The 12,852-nt window shown below is 35.5% G+C and overlaps 1 protein-coding gene across 1 annotated transcript; it reads right to left on the bottom strand.

The window, feature by feature from the left end:
* Positions 1-2,191: 2,191 nt before the first annotated feature.
* On the bottom strand, positions 2,192-10,408 carry LOC114169840 (homogentisate 1,2-dioxygenase). The gene is made up of 9 exons (XM_028055166.1): positions 10,149-10,408; positions 9,379-9,609; positions 7,554-7,633; positions 6,836-7,003; positions 6,557-6,732; positions 6,350-6,419; positions 6,088-6,242; positions 5,858-5,941; positions 2,192-2,627 (listed from the first exon to the last, which is right to left on the bottom strand). The coding sequence occupies exons 1-9, from the start codon at positions 10,334-10,336 to the stop codon at positions 2,412-2,414; spliced, it is 1,368 nt and encodes a 455-aa protein (XP_027910967.1). The 5' UTR covers positions 10,337-10,408; the 3' UTR covers positions 2,192-2,411.
* Between the last annotated feature and the right edge of the window lie 2,444 nt (positions 10,409-12,852).

Raw genomic sequence — 12,852 nt, 5'->3', positions numbered from 1 at the left:
TTCACATCAAACTTTGAGTCCACAATGTCAACCTCTTGGTGGAAAAAGGCCTCTTGACGTAGTCCCTTCTCAAAGTCGTTGATGTGCTCTTGTATGATGCAATTCTTCAGGTCATCAAGCTCACCTACAGCACCATCATACTTGTCTTTCAGTTCGTCATAGTCTTCCTCCAACTCCCCTATTCTCTTGTTCAATTTTCCCTCTGAGTCCAAACAGTGAACCTTCCACGTTGCCAGCCTTTTTCTCTCTTCCTCCCAACCCTCCCTTTCCTTTTTCCACGCAGCCCTCTCTTCCTCAAACTTGTCGACTTTCCCCTACAACTCTTCCACCCTTTCCCGACCTTCCTCCTTCACCTCCTGCCGATACAAAGACCTCACACAGCGACTTAATATCAAGGCTTTGCTTCCAAATTCCACCATTGTCCTCACAATATGATCCGCCTTCATACCATCAATAGAGTTTATAATGGTATCTGGGAGGTTCATCGCGATATCCTTCCTCACAGATATTTTCGGCAACTCAATCAAGCCAGACTCCGGTCCCTTAACCCCACTAGCCGACCCTGCCCCACTGGCCGACCCCGCCCCGAGTAGGGCCGCCCTCACTTTCTTCACATCCTTCCCCTTGCCGGGGCGAGGCGGAAACTCGGCTTTCCTCTTCGTTCCGCCATGCACATGTACTTCCACCATGGACTCTTGCAGGTTGGGAACATCAGTCTTTCCAGCTTCCTTAGCTTTAGCGGCCATCTCCTTCCTCAACGACTGGAAGAGCGCCAAATTCTTCTTCCCTGATTGCGCCATGTGCCCTACAATAACATATTAAACCACGTTTAAATCAACTTAGAATCATTAACACAATTTAAGTAACAAACAAATACCTTCAATATCTATAATCGGATGCAACGAATTATAATCTCTAACTAGGTCCTTAGTGGGCAACTTATCAACAAACTTCATCAAGGTCTCCACCACCTCCTTTTCCCCTACCGACAACTCGTCGGTGCCCATATCCTTGTACCGAGAAGGGGTACCCGTCCAGCTAAATGGGAACTTTGTACTCCCATCTGCGTTCAAGAAATAGGGTTTGCCTTCTTCCTTCACCACAACTTTGAAGTATCCGTCCTTAAAGTGCTTGAAAGACTGGGAAAATGCGTCCAGTTTGCTGATGCTGGGATGACTTATCAGAGATAGCCAAGTAGTCGGTTGGCAGGGTCTAGTATCATAGAAGTACAGGAAAGCGTAAGGTGAAGGCTTCAAGTATAGGGATTGGCACAAGATGCAGAAGGCTTGCAAGTAAGCCCAATTGTTCGGGTGCAACTGCGTAGGTGCCACGTCCAACGCGCGCAACACACCCATGGTGAAATCATCTAACGGCAACCACACATGTAGCTGAGAAAAGTGACACATGTACATGTAGAAGAACTTCTTTGTTGCCCCTTCTGACCCGTGAAACACACGGTCGATGGCGCTAACCCTCTCCAAGGAAAGGATACCCCCGCTTACACCCTTTGCGATGACAGGTGTACAATTCAGCCAAGAGTTCAACAAGCGAGACCACCAGAATAAAGATGATTGATTACGGACATCGGCAGCCACCCACCCATAACCGCCTTTGGTCGACCAATTACTCTCGGCCAACTCCTCTGGTGGGGGTCTTCTTGGACCTCCCTCTGGGGGCATAACCAAACATGATTAATACTCTATAAATACACGTGGACCCCAATAATTAAAGGTACGCATTCATTACTCCATTAATCACTGATTTGACCTTTTGAGAGCTTTGACTTACTTGAGCTTCGGAGTTCCTTCTGCAGGTAACCCCATCTGGGTCCAAGCCAACATGTATGAACCGGGAAGAAGCCAACTGAGGAGATAGTGGACTACATGGATAAGGTGACGCTTGTGCCTAACTTATCTTGTTTTTTCACTGCAGGAACTAGTACAATGACATTTGTCACACATGGATTGTCCTACCATGTGGCACTGACATTGCCACATGTTACAACAAAAATTCTTGACACGTGTCAACAAAAACATTTTACAAAAAAATTAAAAAAATTTAAAAATTTTAAAAAATAAAATGAAATAACTGGGGATGGATCTGATTGAGACATTTTTAAAAAACTGGGAACACAGTTGACACTTTTTTTCTAGCATATACTAAATTGACACATTTCTATTAAAGTGGATACTATCCGAGTAATTAAACCATTATTTTATTAATGAAATTTGCAATCAAAGTCTTATAACACACAATCGCGTGTCGTGTTCAACCAACCAACTGATTATAGATTAGTTAGTCCTTGTACAATTTGTTGTACAAGTATTATTTCTCATATTTTATAATTACATCTATTTTTATGCACAAGATCAAAGTTATTGGGGATACAGTTGTAGCTGTGCGGCACCCATTTACTGTCCATTCCGCACGCTCGAGTTTTCAGGACATGTCTCTGTTACTGTAAAATGAGATCTCAGGCCAATCCAACACTGGTAATAGTCTTGATCCAAGAAGGGTGATTCTAGGGCCCATTGACTGATCCGGGGTATCAAACTTGATTCAAACATAAAAGCCATTGTGCTTGTGATCTTGGAGGGTCCTATATCATTACCTCGAGCAATGGTAGCCTGTAAATTAAATCCCAACATATAGGTTAGTACAAGACTGAATCCACCAATGTAAAAACTTTTGCATCTTTAATAAATGGCACATAATGAAACCATTTTCTACTTTATTAGACACGGCATTTTGCTCTATAAAGTACTAATAGCATGTCGGGTTCCACGTCACTTTGGTAAGAACTTTCGTGTCTAATGTAGAAATATGATGCTATAAAAGAAGCTTTTGTTTAAAAAGATATAAGAAATGATTTTATAAAGGATGGAATGTGGGTTCAACCATTCACTAAAGTAAATAAAATTTTCAAAATAAATAAATTAAAATGAAGATTTAGGGAAATCGAAGGCTACTAACACATGCACTAGAACGGGGGAGAGTGTCCACAAGTCTGGGTAAAACTGTTATCTTTGATCAACTACAATACTTTGGGTTGGTCTATTAAAATGTTTAGAATTTTCTTAAAATTTAAAATAATAAAAATGAATAAATAAATAAATGAAAAAATGCATAAAAGTAATTAAAAAGTAAATATCAAATTAGTATGTTGCACTTTCAAATTTAAAATAAAAAAACCCAGTACCAAACCAAAGGTCATCAACTTAATCAATGTGTTTGGGTTGGTCAATTTAGTCCGGATTCCTGAGTTACTAGGACCCATGAATACTCGTTAGATAGGGTGTTTACCTTTTGTACTTGTGATCTTATCGTGTATGATTGTTTGGAAAAAGTATACACCATATAACTTGGTATAACGACCATGGGGAGTCAATTAGTTATGGAGACTAACACCCTTGCAACACCAGGAAGAAATCCATCAGCCCTGGCTTGAAGAAACAAATGCGATAGGCATAGACTACAGAACACCAAATTCTAACTCAGCTAACCTAATTGTTGAGTTTTGTCATGTATCTTCATCTAGTTCATCATCTAATATCATTGTCTGGTTAGTGCATCTAATAGGATCATTTAGCAGATATAGTCTATCATTTGAAGCGTCAGCATCCGGTCATGATTGTTATTAGATGATTATTGTTAGTTAATATATATATATATATATATATGTATGTACATACATATATGTATATATATGTACATACATATATATATGTACATACATATATATATGTATGTACATATATGTATACATATATGTATATATATATATATATATATATATATATGTAATTTATTGTTCCATCCCTGTATACTCTATTTCTGGAATCACCGTGTTCTTTCTTGTGTGTCCGTCAATCAGGTTTATATAGAATCATTATCATTTTTCTTAATCTCTTTATCTTTCCTTAGATGTTAATTCTGCATTCCCTAAATCCAGTGTTTCATGTGCTTTTGTTTGCAAACATTTTGATCTCTAATACCCAACAACTGGTATGAGAGGTTTAGTTCTCTGATCCGTTTTGCATCCATAGTGGTTGATTCGTGATTAAGATCAGTCAACTTTGTTTGTTCATCTTGTCATGAAGAAAAGCTTCAAGAAGATGGCCTACACAATTAAGACTGAGAAATTAAAGGGAAAGAATAACTTCAATCTATGACACATCTATACGCATGTATTGTTGAAAAATCGTGATGTCTAGACACATCTCTCTGCGAGGACAACACATGGAAGATTCGTTTATGAGAACTTAAGAGAAAACTCACTTCCTAATTCTCTTGTCTCAATAAAATTCTTTATGAAATTGCAAATAAAGAATCTACTTTTGGGTTGTGGTTGGAGCTAAAGAGGTTCTTCATGACCTAGTATGTCTGTTGATGAAGGATTGACCCCAACTAAGGATGGAGGCACATGCTTAAGAACACTAAGCATGTTTAGAAAGGAAGTTCACTAATCCTTCATCCCTTTCATTTGTGTTTGTTATTTTTGATTCCCAAAGTTGACTTAGTTGAATCAACTTTAGTTGACTTGTTGACCTTTGACTAGGTTTGACTTGTTGACTATAGTTGACTTGACTTAAGCCAACATGCTAATCTATGTTTATTTGCTTTGTAGGTTAATTAGGAGTAAGAAAGCAATGCTAGGTGGCGCATGGTGATTGGGGAGCATAAATAATGTGGAGGAGAGAGTAAAGCAAAGGCATAAAGCATAAAGTAAAAGGCATGAAGCAAGTGTACCTATGTACCTTTGGTCTCCTTTGTTTTTAGCACACTTTGGCCACTTTTTGGAGACATATGAGACACATTTTTTGTCTCCTTTTGTGCTAGAACGAAATTAGCCTTGCACACACCATAGTTAGCTCTTTTGTCTCTCATTTTTTGTAACCTTATTTGACCTAGTTTCTAGAAGCTAGGGTTAGGTTTTTGTAGAGACATCCTTAGGTATCTTTTATTTGCTTAGAGGCCCCTAGACTCTTCTATATAAGAGGTGCTCCTAGACATGTAAAAGGGTTGAACATTTTGAAGTTAAAACACTCTTGTGTCTCAACCATTTGTGAGAGTTTCCTCCCTTGGGAGTGAATACTTTTAAGCCTTATCTTGCATAGCAAGTGGCGGCACACATCCACTCATCTTCAAGGTTGCCATGGCTTATAGCCTAGCCTTGTAGTGGCGTGCTTCTCACATTTTTACCATTTCTTTCCTTTCCATTTTATGTTTTCTTCTTCCTTTAATTGTTCTTGGTTTTCTATGGTCTATGTGCTTTCCATTTCCTTTTGTTTTGAATCAACCCATCATCTTCTTCTCTTGAGCTTTGTGAAAGGAACCTTCACATCTAGATAGCTTGCTATCTTAATGTCCAGTGGGGATTTCACTTAGTTTTCTTAATCAACTCACACCATATTCAATAATCTTAAAAAGGAACAAGATAATCCTTCATCATCTGTAGTAAGTTGTTTTTCAAGAAACAACTTTTTGAACTTTGTTTGACGAAGAATTTGTATATCAAGAAGTTATTTTTGGATCAGAAAAGTATATTCAGAAGTCCCCAGACCATTATGGCATGAGTGGTGCCAAGTTAGTTGCTACTCCATTGACATCACCTATTCATCTATCTGTAACCAGTACTACTCTTCCAGAATTTGAGAAGGAATACATGAGTTGTGTTTAATATCTAGTGTAGTGGGGAGTTTGATGTATCCAATGGTGTGCACTAAATCAACCTTAACCAAGCAGTTAGCCTATTGAGTAGGTACATGGGTTACAGGGCCCAACTCACCCATTAGAATAGAGGTTTACTTTTTGTACTTGTAATCTTATTATGGATGATTGTTTGAAAAAACCATACCTCATATGACTTGGTATCAGGACCATGGGGAGTCATACAGTTATGGAGACTTGCACCACCAGGAAGAAATCCATCAGCCTTGGCCTAAACAAACAAACGTGTTAGTCATAGACTACATTCTGACTCAACTGACAACAAAACTAGTCTTGATATTTTCCCATATAAAGCTACATATTACCATTTACTTCTTCCATCAAATAGTGATTAAAAGTCAAATTTTGATGACATACCTCATAGCCACCGTGAATGAGGCCCATAAATTCACTCATGCAGTTGCGATGATAATATGGAGGCCGGAAAGTGTGCTCAGCAACCAGCCATCTGGGTGGAAAAATGACAAAATCAAGTAATGCCACTCCAGGTTTGTCAGTTGGTGCTGTCAACACTGCACATGGAAACAGAAGTTGTCAAAAAAATATAAAGAAAGAACAATTTCCATGAAAAAAAAAAGAGACAATGGTCATGGAAATTTTTACTTTTATAGATGCATACCAGTATTGATTGATGGATCACTATGATCAAACAGAACCGTATTATACGGGCAGAATTTGCTTAAATCATACTGCAAGCAAAAACAATAATCGCCAAATTAAGATGCATAATTTTTTTCACAGAAATTATACCCGTAGCAAACTGAATAATATGATTTTAATCACAAGTCATTCTCTGAAAACAATGTTGGAAGAGAAAATCACCAACCTTATATGGAAAATAATTACCATGCCAAGCAACAACATTGAAGGGAGAGAAATCTTGAACTGCGGCAAAGAGTTCACCACCAAACTTCTGCACTATAGTGTACCCAGGATAGGATTTATCTTCAAACCATGCAGTAGGAACAAGGAAATCCCTTGGCGCAGCAAGACCGTTAGCACCTTAAATATAAAAAAAAAACTCACTTTTAATTCTATATACCTTGAATTTTCAGCAAATAAATATCATAGTTTAAATTTCTTAAGAGCAAAAGATGGAAGATACCTATTGGTCCCAGATCAGGAAGTTGAAAATGAGTACCAAATATTTCAGCAACATAGCCCCGCGATGGACTATCAAGCAGATTCACAGAAAAACGAAAACCTTGAGGTAGTATAGCAATTTCACCCGGGGAAACTTTTAACCTTCCACATTCAGTAGTGATTAAGAGTCCTACAATTTCAGAAGCCAATATGAAAAACTAAATAAAATATATGGAAATGTATACTTCTGAAAAGCCCATGATACATGGGAAGCATTAGAGAACAAGCATCATACAAACTTTATTAACCACAATGCCAAAGCAGAAATTAATGCAAGGAAGAATTAACAAAAATGCATACAACAGTTTGTCCTTATAATAATAATAAGATTATACACAAGAATAAAAAAAAAACTCTAATGAAAGAAATCACGGAAAATATAAACCTTAAGTACCCATTCACACGATTATTGCACCAGTGATTTTAAGGAAACAATATTATTGTCTAAATGCATCCTTCAATTAAGTAATTTCTTTTATATTCAAGTCAAGAGAGAGAACAAACATACTTTCTATGTTCGAAATGGAAAAGGAAGCACCTTGAGTTCATTGAGCATAGACAAGAGGGAAATTATATTGGTCCAGAAAGGATTATATGCACGTAAGTACAAAGCAATCAACCCCAAAGACCACTTTCTAAGTGAATATTGAACAATCAAGGAAATTGTTATTGTGACTTACTTCCTTGTTGGGGAACTATCAAGAAGTCACCATCAGCATTGCAAAAGGCACAATTCTCCATTGATTTGTTTGCAGCGTACCTATAAGCGATACTTTCCCCTTTATTAAAGTGATGATGTTACTTTCAAAATTTAAATTTATCATACCAAATCTGGAAGCTTAGCATCACTATCTATGAACTACCCAAATTAGTATTGTTTTACTTAGGCTACCAAAATTAAAGAAAAATAAAGCCCAGATGTGAATTTAAGAAAGCAGTGTATGGTGGTGACATAACTTAGGGCAGACACAAAATAGAATATATCAAATAAACAAGTTAAAGCAATACTTGCTTCGTATTAGATAGTGTTAGGTAGAAGACAGACAGGAACAGGACAAAATATAAAATGAGTTCTGTTTTTTATGTATAAAATCAAAAGGTTAAAAACGCAGTATATTTGGTTCTACTAAAAATGTGAAAACGAGAAGAATAGTGATTAAAAAACTAACTGTTCTATTCCATTTTTTTCAGTCAGTGTCAATTGCTACCTTAACTCATCCTTGCTCAGACCACGGTTATTGTTTCAGACTAGGACCTCATATCTCATTTCTGCCTTTCAAGCCACACAAGTAGTGCAGGAGAACTAAGACTCATATTGCATTATTAGGAGTGTAAACGAGCAAAATCGAGACAAGCCCTTAAAGCCTGGACTCGGCTAGTAAAGAGTTTATGGTTTAAATTTGAATCGTTTATTCAATTGAGCTTAAGTAGGAGCTTGAATTTGGTTCGTTTAAAGAATATTAAGCCGTAACTTGGCTTGTTTAGTTCATTAATAACTTTATCAATTTTGTTTCTATGAAACTATTCTTAAATTATTATTTAACTTGATCAGTATAGCATCTAAACTTTATGTTAATACTAATCTACTAATTAAAATATGCATAAATACTTTCCTAGAGAAAAAGTAATGTATCAAAATCAGAAGCTAGTGTTTTACACAAATGCAACATCATAATAGTTAATAGAACTTGAACTTTGAAACAAGTGTACTAACATCTAAAGGAAACATAAACAACAATAGCTTCCATTCTAAACTTTTATATAAAAGAATTACGCATGAATTCTTAAAGTCAAAGTTTTAAAGTTTGGACTGAACTCATTTAAATACAAGCCTACTTAAAAATTTGAGTTTGGTTATTTAACTTAACAGCTTGAATGAGTAACTAAAAAGCCGAGTCCGAAAAGTTCCTAGAATAACCTAGATTATTCACATATGAACTATGACGGCGCCTTGGCTTTTGGCAGCCTAATAATTCATTGGTATCTCCTAGAACGGGGTAAGGAAAGAGGGGATAACAACCCATCTTGACATCAGCCAATCACTCGGACTCCGAAAATTGGAATATCAATCCCACATAGCAGGGGCACTATATCTTAAAAGGATTTCTCCCCAAGCAACCACAACCTCACTGTTAATGAAGGATTTTAGTCAATTAGTTACATCTCTTTCCACCACCTTCGTATACACCAAATGTAAAGTCCAACCAAGAGTTGAGATCTCTTCGTTGTGGGCGGCAGCTATACTGCTGGAGACCCTCTTACTGTGATAAACCACCCTACTTTTATCACAACATGTATTATTTCAATACCTACTTAATAAATTGTGACATCAATGCATCTTTTTATAGTGCTTGTGATTTAAGAGACTTAAGCTCACAAATAATGTTGTTCTGATTAGGAAACCTAACCTGCCAAAAAAGTCAACGGAAAAGAAAATGGATTGACTAGCACAAAACCAATTAGATAAACAAGAATAGTATTAATCAAAGGGTACCAATTATTTACATGTGAATAGCGTATCCGTGGCGCATGAAAGAGCTGCCAGAACCACAAATGGTGGACAACCCATCAATGAAATCCGTTGGTGAATCAGGTGCATCCATGGGCTTCCATCTAAGCTGTGTTGGGTTAGCTGAACTGTTGGAGTTGTTGAACTCACTCAAAATTCTCCTGTTACTAGGTACTCTAGGTTTAAACGGTTGGTGGGTCACTGATGGCTTGATCCGGTAAAACCAACTACAACAAATAATTAAGCCAGCACAGGCAGAAGAAGACATAAGAGTTAATAACCATTTAAAAAAAATGATACTTATGCAACACTTTTGTACAGTCAAGAGAGAGAGGAAACAGAAAAAAGACAGAATTTCATATGTAACGAATGATGTAAGGGGAAGATCGTACGCAAAAAGTGGTATTATGCTCTAAATGAGAAATATTGATTGTAAAACAAAATTATTTGGTATAACAAATAATATGATAGAAACAAATAAAAACAAAAGATATCTTCTATAAAGTGTTGTTGTATATGTATCCCATCTTTTTCGTTAATACATACTTTAGAAATGGATGTATTGGGTTTTTATGGATTTACAGCATAAAAATTTGCAAACTAACTTCAATTGTGTGCTCCAGTTTAGGATTTATCAAAAAGATATTACTAGTACTAAACTAGTATTTCCAATGGTGATAAATTTCTACACATATGTTTTGAAGGACACAACAAAACATAAACAGAAATCAATACATACGGTAGTTATAGAAGAGCTAAGATTGACCTGAAGAGGTTGCGGTTGCGAGGGGAGGTGAAGGAGGTGCCGGAGATTTGCTCGGCGTAGAGACCGAAGGGGCAGATGAGAGGGCTATTCTGTCCCGCCGGCAAAGCTCCGGCGAGAGCCTCGGAGGACAGGTGGTTTCCGAAGCCAGAAAGGTAGATGAAATCGTCGCCGGCGATTGGGTTGTCCATGATTCACGGAACTCAGAGAGAAAGATGGAGGGGAGAAGTGAAGGTTGAGTAAAGAATTGAGCTTCTCCAGTCGTGAGAAAGTTAAAAAGAGGATAAAGGTGAGTTGGAAAGTGATGGGTGGGGTGACATGGTAGCTATTTTTTGTCCTTTTTCGGTAACAGAATACGATTTAGAGCATGTTTAATAGAATTTATTTCGGTTTAATTACTGGGATTATACCATTTTTTTTTTTTAAGGATGAGAGGTAGATAGAGTATGGATACATGTATAATTTTTTAACATCACGGCTATTTATGAGTATTTGTAAATATTTATAAATAAATAAAAATAAATATTTAATAATATGTTTTAATTATAAATTCAAATAAAATATAATATATAACATTAATAAATTTTAAACAAAGTCCAAATGATCCATTTAAATATTATTCAATGAAAGTTTACAAAGAAATGATTTTTTTTAAAACTAATTGATAAAAAAACTTATTCAAAATTAATATGTTAAAATTTTAATCATGTTTTTTTAATTTAAATTAGAGTATAGCAGGTACGGGTATCCACGGGCATGGATAATATGATATTTGTACCCGCCCCGTTAACATGTAAATATTAAAAATATTCGAACTTGTTACACGCGGGTATCCATTTACAATATCCATTTCTTACCCATTGTAGGTTTTATCCGCGGATACTTGCGGATACAAATTTACAATACTCATTTCTCTTGATTTCAATTTAATTCTCATATACATCTCCTTGATTCAATTTAGTCACCACTTTTGAGTCCTTGGTTCAATTTTGTCCCAATTTATTTTAGTAATTGAAATATAATTTTTAATCCATTTTTTTATAATATTAAAACTAATTAAGTTAAATATTTTTACAAAATGAATTACTGATATTTATATTAAAATTTAGTGGTAAAATAAATTATTAACAAAATATGGGTTAATAATATACAATAATGTAATATTTTAAAAAGTCATTTTTAATAAAAAAATATTAGTTTAACATATAATATTTATACAAATAATAGATTTGGTCTCATATTGGAGAGAGACAATATTGTTCTATTTTGAAAAAAAAAATTGGGTGCATATATTGTTCTATTAATATAACATTTCTTTTGCCACTAAATTTTAATATAACTATCAGGGTACTTAATCTTTTAAAAGTATTTATACTTAATTAGTTTTAATATTATAAGAAAATGGATTAAAAAATATATTTCAATTATTAAAAAAATTTGGGACAAAATTGAACCAGTGACATAAAAGTGGAGACTAAATTGAAATAAAAAGATATATATGAAGATTGAATTGAAATCAAGACAATTGTCTTGTCATGTGTCACTGACATTGCGATGTGTCACACTAGGGATTTGACAGTGACCAAAAAAGTAAAAAAAAAAACATAACAGATTGACACATGGTACACCGTTAATGGCGTTAATAATTGTTTTCGAAAAGGGATCTAATTGAGGTACCAAATTGATGCACCCCTACCAAAATAGGTATCATTCGAGTAACTAAACCAATATTTTTAATAATTAATTTTAAATAAAGTATCATTTTTAGTGTGAATCTTCATACATTATATGAAATTGTTTATACATTAAAGAAATTATTTGTATAAATATTTTTTTTTGTTTATAAGTAATTTAAATGATTAATATAGGTAAAACCTATACTAAAATAATATTCTTATTTTTAAACAATTTTTTTCGTTAATTTCAAATGAATATAATCTCTTAAATTGTAACTAAGACATTAAATATTTTTTTTTAATAAATGTGAAAATAACATATGTTGTTCCTACAGAGAATAAATAAGATAAGTTAGACACAAGTATCACCTTACCCATATAGTCCGCCATCTCCTCAGTAGGGCTCTTCCAAGAGGGGTTACCTGCAGAAGGGACTCCGAAGCTCAAGTCAGCGAAATCTCTTTGAAAGTCAAATCAGGTGATTACGGAAGTAATGAATGCGTACCTTTAATTCGTGGGGTCCATGCATATTTATAGATCATTAATTATGTATGGCCACGTCATGGGCTGGGCCCTTGCTTGGGTCGTAGGTGAGCTTGGGCCTTAGCCCAGGCCCTTAGTTCGATTATTGGGGACCGGTGACTTTTATTGGAGCGTTATGTTTCTTGCCAAGTCCTTGGTTGTTTTTATAGAGTTGTCGGCCTAAGCCGGTTACCCTTTAACGGCTTAGGCCGCTATTGTTGTTTTCGGCTTGTTTTATCAATGTCGCTTCTTAGTGGTTTAGTCCGGGTACCTTAGCATCTACATGGTGCTTGTTATTATTCGGCTTAGGCCGACTAGGTGCGGTACATATGTGTATTTTAATTACTCACTGTTCTGCACTATTCACGACATTGTTATGTACTACTGTTCACACATTTATATGTTATTGTTCATGCACTCTTTATGTTGTTGACATGAGAAGCCAAGGTGGTTTGCTTCTTGAAGATTTGATGAAGATTGAATGAAGCTCTTTTGAACTATCTTGAAGC

Source organism: Vigna unguiculata, chromosome 11 (assembly GCF_004118075.2).
Source record: "Vigna unguiculata cultivar IT97K-499-35 chromosome 11, ASM411807v1, whole genome shotgun sequence".
Classification (NCBI taxonomy): Eukaryota; Viridiplantae; Streptophyta; class Magnoliopsida; order Fabales; family Fabaceae; genus Vigna; species Vigna unguiculata.
This window is presented reverse-complemented; position numbering and strand designations above follow the sequence as displayed.

Bases quoted from the DNA above. Each gene is read 5' to 3' on its own strand.
- LOC114169840 (XM_028055166.1), bottom strand. From the start codon at position 10,336: ATGGACAACCCAATCGCCGGCGACGATTTCATCTACCTTTCTGGCTTC. The intron at 7,634-9,378 runs GTAAATAATTGG...TATCGCTTATAG, and splicing joins CACGGATACGCTATTCACAT to GTACGCTGCAAACAAATCAA. The intron at 6,420-6,556 runs GTTGGTGATTTT...TTTTGCTTGCAG, and splicing joins GTAATTATTTTCCATATAAG to TATGATTTAAGCAAATTCTG.